This window comes from Solanum pennellii, chromosome 8 (genome assembly GCF_001406875.1).
Source record: "Solanum pennellii chromosome 8, SPENNV200".
NCBI classification, from domain to species: Eukaryota; Viridiplantae; Streptophyta; class Magnoliopsida; order Solanales; family Solanaceae; genus Solanum; species Solanum pennellii.
This window is the reverse complement of record NC_028644.1, coordinates 18,858,476-18,869,352: the sequence shown is the minus strand read 5'-3', so window position 1 is coordinate 18,869,352 and position 10,877 is coordinate 18,858,476. Positions and strand designations below refer to the sequence as shown.

General features: G+C 36.5%; 1 protein-coding gene across 8 annotated transcripts in view; it reads left to right on the top strand.

Moving 5' to 3' along the window:
* Nucleotides 1-428: 428 nt before the first annotated feature.
* LOC107028575 (WD repeat-containing protein 48-like) overlaps nucleotides 429-10,877 on the top strand; it is a 44,193-nt gene continuing 33,744 nt past the window's right edge. For 4 of the 8 annotated variants that reach the window (XR_003579811.1, XM_027918821.1, XM_027918823.1 and 1 more), the window contains exons 1-7: nucleotides 866-949; nucleotides 3,015-3,516; nucleotides 6,734-6,892; nucleotides 7,316-7,381; nucleotides 7,520-7,609; nucleotides 7,756-8,058; nucleotides 8,160-8,257. Coding sequence is in view for 7 of the 8 variants with exons in the window: in XM_027918821.1 (XP_027774622.1) it covers nucleotides 3,304-3,516; nucleotides 6,734-6,892; nucleotides 7,316-7,381; nucleotides 7,520-7,609; nucleotides 7,756-8,058; nucleotides 8,160-8,257 (929 nt within the window). In the remaining variant the exon portion in view is untranslated. Of the gene's footprint in view, nucleotides 607-839; nucleotides 950-3,014; nucleotides 3,517-6,733; nucleotides 6,893-7,315; nucleotides 7,382-7,519; nucleotides 7,610-7,755; nucleotides 8,059-8,159; nucleotides 8,258-10,877 lie in introns of those variants that run through there. The other 4 variants (XM_027918824.1, XM_027918825.1, XM_027918826.1 and 1 more) reach the window with 4 other exon arrangements.

Genomic DNA, 10,877 nt, shown 5'->3' with positions numbered 1-10,877 from the left:
TTTGCAAGAAGATAAGGTTTATGACGATACATCTAAAAATTTGCATCTAATTTTTTGCCTTCAAGAAAAGGGTGGGTGCTGGGGACTTTTTTCCTTCAAGAAAAGGGTGGGGTTGGAAACATGTTTTTTTATTATTTAATATTTTTTTTTAAAAATTTATTGCTTCCACTTGCTTTATAAGTGTGACAACACGCGCCATAACCTATTCAGCAAAAGAAATGTCACATAAGTTTTGTCAATGGTCAGGGAGTTTAAAAATCTTATTTTAAATAAACTTAAGGAATCAAATGACAAATAGTTAAGCAGAAATGTTCACAATATAAATTGAAACAAGTATACCAGACCATTTTGCCTTTTTTTTGAAATGATGGAAAAAATAAATAAGTATGGTTTAAAAATAAAATAAAATCCAAAAGATAATCATTTCAATGCCAAAACTATCAAGCCCTAAAGAAGAAGACCACCCCTCCCCTCTCTCTCACACACAGAATACTTTAATCTGCTTTCATTTCCAACTGTCTCAACGGTGAAGATAAATGGAATTTTAGAAAGTGGAGGATTTCCGCTGACTGAAATCCGGTGCTCTGTGTACTTTTGATGACGTAGGTTGATCGCCGGCTCTTCAGTTCACTTCTTCTTTTATCAACAATCCATTATTTTTTTGTACCTAAATAGAGACGTTCTCCTTATCGATCCTATTATCTATTGATGTTGGCCAAATTATGAACACAATTCTTTGAGATGATCCTATGACGTCAATTGATTAAGAAATATATTCAGCTACAAACTTAATTAAAATTATTGATGTTGTCCATTTTTTCTCTTCTTTTGTTCTTTAGGGATATCTGCAATGCACCGTGTAGCTAGTGCAGGCAACACATCCACTTCTGTGCGGGCTCGGAAAGAGAAGAGGTTGACCTATGTCTTAAATGACGCCCATGACACTAAGGTCATTCTTGTCTTACTATATCACCTTCTGTTGTGTTGTTATCTGTTTTCTCTTTCTTGGTTGCTGGGTGCTCTCACTCTTCAAAAATACTGTCATCACAACATTTCTTGGAGATTCAAGCAGCATGCCTCTGCAGTAGTAGCTGAACTCATCAGAGTGGAAGTTAGTAGAATAGTCAATAATTCCCTTAATTTGCTTGCCTTTTGTTTTTTCCTTTTGGAGCATCACCCATGTGATCATCAATTGTCTTTCTCATTTAAGTTGGGTGCCTTTTTTTTTTTGCAAAAAGTTATCCAGATGATCTCTTTTAAGTCTTCTTTTTGGAATTTGTGGATATTTATTGTTTCAATGTGATGAGCCCAATATTATCAAAGGCGAAAAGCACAAAAATCTCTAAGGTCTGTTGGGGCTTTAAGTACAAATAAAGCGGAGACTTTAATTGTAAAAAGCACAAAGGGACAAAAAATACAAATATATATGTTTAGTCCAAGACAATTATAAACATTGTATGGCAAATACATGACCAAAAAGTTGAAAAAACATTAGGATAAAGTGAAATATCAATTGCCCCCAAAGCCTAGCTTGAGTGGCAAGAGGTGAGGATTTGTGGCTTAGGTCGCAGGTTCAAGCCCCACACCATGCAAAGTGAAATCCGGTATTTAAGTGGAGAAGGGTAGAGGGGCGGGCCCATTATCCATCGAGTTTCGAAGGCTTTGATTGGACGAATTTTTCGGTTATCAAAAGAAATAAAAATTGAAGTAAAAATATCAATTTTTAGTGTCATTTCTTCAGAAGAGGCTCATTGGCAAGGAAAAGTTTGCTTTAAACCTTAATGACGACAGTAAAACGCACATAAAGCGAGGTGAAGCGCTCAACACATTTTGAGCCTCGCTTCAGGGCTTAAGTGCGCTTAAAGCACGCATTTGAAAACACTAAATGAGTTGTGATACTACGAGGCGAAGTATCTTATTTGAGGTTTTACATTCTTAACAACTTTCATATATACAGGACGTGCGCTTAGTGTGGAATAGAGTTGTGGGTTGCTCCTCTAAAACAACAACATACCCAGTGAAATCTCACTAGTCATATCCTTGTAGTTCTAACCATATGTTGTTTGTTGTGTTTCAATTATCACATTGTTTTGTTGCGGTTACTGCTTCTTTCTTGAAGACTTGACACAACTTTCTTATTAACTACTATGCTCTCTTCATTGTTTTCTCCTTCTTGCACTTGGGGGTTTGGGTTTGCTCCTCTACTCTTCTATTTGAATACTAGACTTGGTTCCCTAGCTAGGATTTGAACTCATAATATGCGCACACATTCTGCGTTTTGCTATCTTTGTCCTAGAATCAAAACCTTTGGAGAAACTCTCTTGTGCTACTTATAGCGTCTAACATCGTTCATGTGAAAAAAAATTAAATGTGCATCATGCCTCTAGGAACCTATAGGTATGGAACTTCATTGCCAGAACACAAAACAACATACACACACTTTTTCTTTCTCTCTCTATCTCTTTGTGTGTTTTATCTATGTTCAGTTGGAATGACGGACAATCTCTCGAGGAAGAAAAAGAAGAGCAAAATAGAATCAATGTAAAATAATGGCTTAACTTTTTGAAAGATGTTCAAGTTTGCCTTAGGTTATATGCATCCTTTGGGTTCAAGTCTTTATGTCTTAGTTACTGGTTTGCTATTTAGGTCTTCTAAAGAGGTTTTCCCCCCTGAACTTTATATATGGCTTATTGTAGAAAGTATTAGGATGAATCTTTAGTTCATGCGTATTTGGCATTGTGGTAGAGTTGGATGATATTAACAAGTTGAGAGTGAGTCTGTCATTAGAGGACAAGTCTCATGACCTGTTTTGGGATTGAGTTGTGATCAGCACTCAGTGCCTTTATGTGACTAAGTGATCCTTCTTGATTTGGCTGCTTGGTTGAGAAAAAGGAAAAATTAACTTTTTGAAGTCAATAAAAGATCATATAATAAAGTTCCATCTCACATGAAGAAGTTGACTTGTCAAGCTGCCCAATTTTTAATCTCCGCTCTCATGCTTCCTTCTAAAGTAGGTCACTCCTCCTAAAAAGATGCCTTGTCCTCAAGGTGGAAGGAAGAAACTGTTCAGCAAGTATTTCACAGTCTTCACCCTCTAGCTTCTTCAGCAGTATGATGATGCCATTGAAAGAGTAATTCTAGAGTTGGAATCCCAGATTCTTTCATCCAAAGGTGCAACAATTTTTTTAGTCTCCACCGTAAATTTCAAATCAGCAGAAAGAAGTAAAGGTTGAGGAATGGAATATCAAATGACCATGAGCATGGCGAAGCAATGAGACTTGGAAAATTGGACGTACTTTGCTGATGGAGGTAGCTGCAGTCCATAGGCTGGATGACCTACTTTGCAAACAATTCAGACGGACCAATATATCAAGGAGAAAGCTTCTCATTCGGCTGTTAGGCTTGATTCTTCTAATTTCAGGCTGTATACAAAGTAGAACAACATCACCCACACTAAAAGGCAAGTCACGACACTTGGAAAGCTTGAGATTTCATGCGGGATTGAGCCTTCAGAAGGTTGGAATGCAATAACTTTAACATTTGGTCACTGGCCAAGAGTTGCTTTTTTGAGACTGGTAACTTTTTCTATATATGTTAGAATCCGAATCTTACAAGAGTTGTAGCAGCCCCATATTTACAAAGTACTACCTACATCTATGATTCTATGATCCTATGTCTATAATGAGTCTAAAAAATCGATGGTAGAGACCGGATCATTTAAAAGTAACTGATTACACCAAAAACAACAGTAGCAAGATGCAATTAAGCTTAATCTGTTGCATACTGTTCTCTATGCTCTCGAAACACCTAGAATTCCTCTCCTTCCATATTGTACACCAAATGCTTGTTGGGACTATCCTCCACCTGCCTATATTCTTGGCCAACAACCCAGCTTGTTCCCAACTTGTTAAGGCCTTTGTAATTGTCCCAGGCATCCTCCATGCTATTCCTCTGAGGTTCAAAAACAATCTTCATAGTTTTCCTGTGATTCTACAATGTAGGAAATAGATGATTCACAGATTTTGCGTACTCCCCACACAAGAAGAACCTGGGGCTTAAAATTATCCGTGTTTTCATTAGGTTCTCTTGGGTAAGCATTGCCTCCTTTGCCAAAGGCCACAATAAACATGCCACTTTCTATGGTATTTGGTTTCCAAATGTTCTTCCATGCCAACTGTTTGGTTGTTGATTGTGGTTCATTTTCCCGTACGCTTTACGCACTTTGTATGTGCCTTTCTCATCTCCCTTCTACCATAGTTCATCTTCATCTGTTCCCAACCCACTGAATTGCTCAATCTTGTTGATGAAATCTGCCATTCTTGGTATTTCCCAATCATTGAATTGCCTTCTGAAGTTGAATCTCCATCCCTTTGTTGTCTATAATTCTGCCATGGTATTCTGTTGGTGTAGTACTATTGAGTAGATATTTGGAAATAACCTTTCTAAGTTGCCTTCTTCATGTCATTCATTTTTCCAGAACCTAGTTTTAGCCCCACTGTATACCTTGATCTTGAAGAAGCATGGATCTCCATAAGTTATCTCCATAAGGAGTTGTAATTTCCTTAGTCATCCATATGTCTTCCTCCTCATACTTAGCTTCTATGACTCTTCCCTATAGTGTCTCTTTATCATCGCATACTTCCATAGCCATTTCATTCTGAGCGCCTTACTATGAGTATCCAGATTCTTTATCCCCAAACCTCCAAAATTGTCAATTATAAGAGATTCCCATTTGACCAAGTGGTAGCTTTTCCTGTCTTTATTTCTTTGCCACAAAAACTTCTTCCTGATTCTGTCTAGCCTACTAATGATTTTTGCTGGTATAGGGAACAAGGACATGATATAAGTTGGCAAGGAATCTAAGACGTAGGTGATGAGGGTTTATCTACCTCCTACTGATAAGTACTGTCTTTTCCACCTTGCCAATTTCGTCTCACATTTTTCAATCACATTGTTCGAGATATCATTAGACTTTGAGTTTGCTCCTAAAGGCAGACCCAAGTACCTTGTTGACAGACTACCAATCCTCTCCTCCAAGAAATGCATTTAGGGAATGCATGGTTGTGACCTCATTGATCGGATAATGAAAGCGCTTTCCTCAATTGATGTGCAATCCTGACATCCCTTCAATCAGAGCCAATATCATCCTCGAAATTTTGTTTGTTCTTCATCTACATCACAAAAAATGAGGCTATCATCTGCATACTGCAAATAAGTCTCCTCCGGATTATCCCTTCCTTCTCTTGCTACATTGAAACCACCCAACCACCCATTCATATTTGCTGTTTTTACCATGCTGTTGAGACCTTCCATCGCTAATAAAAACAAGAATGATGACAAAGGGTCATCTTGACTTGTTTAGACCCTTTTGTGCCTTGAAGAACCTTGTGGGTGAGCCATTGATGATAATTCCAAAACTCACAGTAGATATGCAAAAGTTTACCCACTTTATCCACCTTTGTCCAAACCCCATCCTATTTAGCACTCCCAATAGGTAGGCCCAATTGACATGGTCACAGGCTTCTCTATGTCAAGTTTGCGAAGAAATTCCCATTTTTCGTTGCTTCTGTCTGCTTCATTAGCTACCAAAACCACATCCATGATTTGCCTTCAAGATCAGCAAGTTATAAGTGGATGCAATGATGGCGGTTCCCTTCCATGCACAACCTGATAAGGAGTCATATTGGTAGAGTAATGGCACCCCTTGTTGAAACTTGAAACAATTCAAGGAGTGGACTCCTTAGAAATAATCTTTTTTTTTCTTCAAAATTGTGAAGTTTTAGCTTTCTCCATAGAACTTGTATCATTATGGTGACTTGGATAAAGACTTAGAGCCTGTTTGGCTCAGCTTAAAAGCTGGTCAAACTGACTTAAAAGCTGGTTTTTGACTTATTTAGCTGTTTGGCAATACTCAAAATAACTTATTTTAAGTTAAAAAAAACTTATTTTAAGCCAAAAGTTAAAAGCTGGGGTATGGGTGCTTTTTTTTTTTTAGCTTATAAGCTGTTTTAAGTTGACCACATTTTTATCTTTTTGCTCTTAGTATTATTATACAATCTCCAAATTACCTATATAACCCTAACATTTCTTTCTTCCATTTTTCCCTTTTCACGTTTGACATAACAACTTCAGCACTTTTATCCAAACGCATAACTGCTTATTTTAAAAATAAGTTTCAGCACTTTTAAAAGTACTTTTTTAAAGCTGCTTTTACTAAGCCCATCCAAACGGGCCCTTACTTTCCCCTTTTTATTCTTGCATCTACTTGAAAATTACTGTAGTCATTTGTTTTATCTCCCTTGTCTCTTCGGTCTATCTCGTCTTTTGTTGTAGTAAAATATCATTGCGTGAGGGGATGAAGATTCTTGAACAAAATGAACCAAATATTATTTAGTGATATTTCACATTTGAAGTTTCTGTTTATGAAGAGGTACTTTGAACTTTACCAAAGATGTAGCGTCTCTGAAATATATGCTGTTTTGTCAACCTGTTTTCTTGAAGATTGTTCACATTTCCTTGAGAAATTCTGGCTAGTTCATCCTTTATGGTTATATCTGGCAAACTAGATGAATTTTGCGTTTTTCTAGCACATCTGGCAAACTATATGAATTTTGCGTCTTTCTAGCTGTTATCTCTGGTAATTGTGAATCATGAACAAGTTCTTTTAGGTCGTTCATTTTTAATACTCTGTTGAGTGATTGCTTACTGTTCTTTCTTTTTATTTCTGTCTCAGCATTGTGCTGGTGTAAATTGCTTGGCTTTGTTGAAGTCGTCCTCACCCGGTGGGTCTGAGTACCTATTTACCGGGAGTAGAGATGGGACTTTAAAGAGATGGGCATTGGCTGAAGATGGTGCCACCTGCTGTGCTACATTTGAATCCCATGTTGATTGGGTACTGTTCAAATTCTCTTTTTCCTCGCTAGGTCTTGTATTGTCCTAGCCTTTTGAATCCCACTGCACTAGCATCAGTTTAAGGGCATTTACTAGATAAAGTCATATCCACCATATGGTACATAAGAATCAGTTGACTTTGATCCGGCTGTACCAGATGGTTTCTTTTTTCTTTTTGTTTTTCCTATTTCTCAAATGAAGACCACCAAATTCTATTTTCAGATACTTCATGAAGTGGCCCTTCTTAGAATGAAATTTAGTTTGTTTGATGAAAACTTCTTGCTCTCTAGGATATGCCTGGATGTGCTTTTGACCTGTCATCCATATGCTATATCTTTTGTTGTGTAACTGGCTGTTTTCATACTTTGTTTGTTATGTTTCTAATGTATAACTTAGAAGTTGTGTTGTGATTCGTGTTGTGCAGGTAAATGACGCTGTTCTTACAGGCAATAACACATTGGTTTCCTGCTCCTCAGACACCACTGTCAAGGTATTTATGTTCGCCTCTAAATTTGGTATTCCTATCTGCTCACAATTTCTTACACACATTTCTATTACTTCTCATTACGCAACTTGTTTTCTGAATTTTTTTTCTTTTGATGTTGGGAAATTTCTGTTGGATTATCAGGTATGGAATGGCTTATCTGAGGGATCTTGTACCAGGACTCTAGGTCAACACTCTGATTATGTCACTTGCCTTGCTTCAGCAGAAAAAAATGTAAAATTCTTCTGCAAGACTTTGTTGGCATCATAAATACTGTAATGAATCATTAACTTCAATTGAAGCTGGGACTTGAATATTCAGGCTGAATGTGGATTTAATTAAGTCTACTTTCTGATCCATTTCATTATCATTAATGACAGAGCAATGTTGTTGCATCTGCTGGCCTTGGTGGTGAGGTTTACATATGGGACCTTGAAGGTGCACTTTCCCCAACATCTAAGTCAAGTGATGCAACTGCGGAAAACTGTTCAAATGGTGTCAGTGGTGCAGGAACTTCAGTATCCATTACAAGCGTCCACCCTAATAGTTCGAGCAACACCATTTCCTTGCATACCAAGTCCCAAGGATATATTCCTGTGTCTGCAAAAGGCCATAAGGAGTCAGTATATGCATTGGCAATGAATGACAGTGGATCCCTTCTTGTTTCTGGTGGAACTGAGAAGGTATATTCTGGTAGTTAGGTTAGTTTTTTATCTTTCAAAATGTACTGTTCTTATATTACCAAAGGAGTTGTAGCAATAACTACTTTCTGAGTTTCTTTAAGGTTGTGCGAGTGTGGGATCCAAGAACTGGTTCGAAGACCATGAAGCTAAAAGGTCATACAGATAATATTAGGGCGCTACTTCTTGATTCTACTGGCAGGTATGCTGGGAAAATGATGCCTTAAAGATATTTTTGGCTCGGATTGCAATTGTTATTCAGCTAGAAGCATTTGGCTTCAACTATGATGCATAGTTGATATTTACTCCGATAAGAATGGTGGAAGACGGATTTGGATACATAGGTTTAGCCAAGTATCATTGATGCATGTTACTTGACACTCCAGCAATATAAAGAGGAACAAATGTTTGTTCATTTCCTCTAGGTTACGAGAGTGGCAGATAGTGTTTTTAGGGCTTGCTTAAAGCACACTTAAGCCTTGAAGGTCGCTGAAGCTCAGATAGCGTGTGTCTTGATTTTATGCTCAGTTGGCTCTTTAGTGTAGGCATCAATGTGCTAAGGCATGTGCACCTTCACCCATAGCTTTTGTCTTAAAGAACACAACACACACACACTCTCTCTCGCGCACACACACACATATATAGATAGGGATGGGGGCCGGATCTTTTGCGTCCAGTGTTGTGAAAAGCGCGCTTCAAAGCGAGGCGACCCTTGTGCGAAACGGAAACATTGACAAATATGATTGCTAGATGTTTATGGTGGGGATGGATGAAGTATGTCTCGGTGCTGACATTAGGAAATGCATGGGGACAAAATGACCAAAATGGTCTTTAATGTTTGGGTAATGCTTTATTTTGGTCCTCAATGAATGTCACTTGATTGATATGGTCCTTAATGTATGAGAAAGGTGTTCATTTTTATCCTTAATGTATTTCACTTAATTGAAATGATCCTTAATGTATAACAAAATGTGTTCATTTTGGTCTTTTACCCTATAAATCTAACATATTTATCAAAAAATAATAAAAATAGAGTTTAGTATGGACCTTATGTGTCTTATAAAATCCATCATTGCTGTCTTCTTTGTTAGCTCCAAAGAGAATTTCGTGAAATCTAACACTATTATCTCTAATTTCTCCAACAAAAAATTAATATATTCTCTTGCTAAAAATATAATCGGTGCTCAGTGAAATAATATTTTAGAAAATGGAGAACAGTAAATTTTGTGGGAGAAACAGAGAAATGTTGTTTAGTTTTTTGGAGCTTTTTCTTTAGAAATAACAAAGAAGGCAACAATGTTGATTTTTGTTAGCCACATAGGGTCCTTAGTTAAATTTTTATACTTTTTTTAAAAATAAATTTGTTAGATTTAGGGTAAAGGACCAAATTGAACATCTTTTGTTACATTAAGGACCATTTCAATCAAGTGAATTACATTAAGGACTAAAATGAACACCTTCTTGTACATTATGGACCATTTCGATCAAGTGAAATACATTAAGCACCAAAATAAAGGATGAATACCCATATGTTAAGGACCATTTAGGTCATTTTATATGAGAAAGAAAATTTGATGTTGTGGAGCAAAAAGAAAATTTGACGTTACACTTGTAGTCCACATTTATGTAACTACTACCGCATGTGTTTCAATTGAAGTGTCTTACTTTTCTTTTTAATCTCTTTAAAAATATTGTCTCTTTCTATATTTTATGGCCCTAATTCCAAAATTCTACATGTTTTTTTTTTGACGACAAGAAAAACCCGCAGCCGCGACCCTTTTGGGTGCACACAGGGTAAAACCCCGCTCCTATGGCAACAGCTCGCAAACCACATAGGAGAGGTAACCCGCACCAGGCAAGCCTGGTGCGACGAGCTCGACCCAGAAGGCAAACCCCTTGCTTTCGCTGGCAATGGGTTTCGAAGCAAGGGGTTTCGAACTTGAGACCTCCAACATGGAAGTCCCAAGCTCAAACCACTGGGCCACTCCGAAGGGTAAATTCTACATGTTTTGTTAAGACCACAAGATTCAAAGGCACTATGGCAAATACACTTATTTTTAATTCAAAACAACAAGATTAAAAAGTTCTCCTTTTTTTCCTTAAACTCCGTACTTAATCAAACTAAGGGCCCGTTTGGATGGGCTTAATAAAAGCAGCTTTAAAAAAGTACTTTTGGAAGTGCTGAAACTTATTTTTAAAATAAGCAGTTATGCGTTTGGATAAAAGTGCTGAAGTTAAAAAAAAAGTTGTTGATGTGTTTGGCAGCTTTTTAAATCAAAATGTCTGAAATACCCTTAAAAGCTGTTAACATAATAAAAGTTAATTAATTTATATTTTACAGCCATAAATAATTATATTTTCTATCATTCACATATTTCTTTCTCATCACAAATTATTTATAAGAGGAATATAAACTTATTATAAATTTTAAAGATATATAATTTGAATAGATCAAAGAACGATTTAAGATTTTATTTTAGTTTCATCCATAGGTAATAATAATTGTCTATCATTCACATATTTCTTTATTATCACAAATTATTTAAGAGGAATATAAATTTTTATTTAAGTTATATGTGCAACTTATTTTACGTTTTAACAATATATTATTTGAATAGATTACTTGAAAGATTTAAGATTTTTTTTTTCATTCATTAGTAATAGTAATTGTCTATCATCCACACGTGAAAAGGGAAAAATGGAAGAAAGAGATGTTATGGTTATGTGAGTAATTTGGAGATTGTATAAAAATATTAAGGGCAAAAAAGTAAAAATGTGGTCAACTTAAAACAGCTTATAAGCTAAAAAAAAAAGCACCCCTA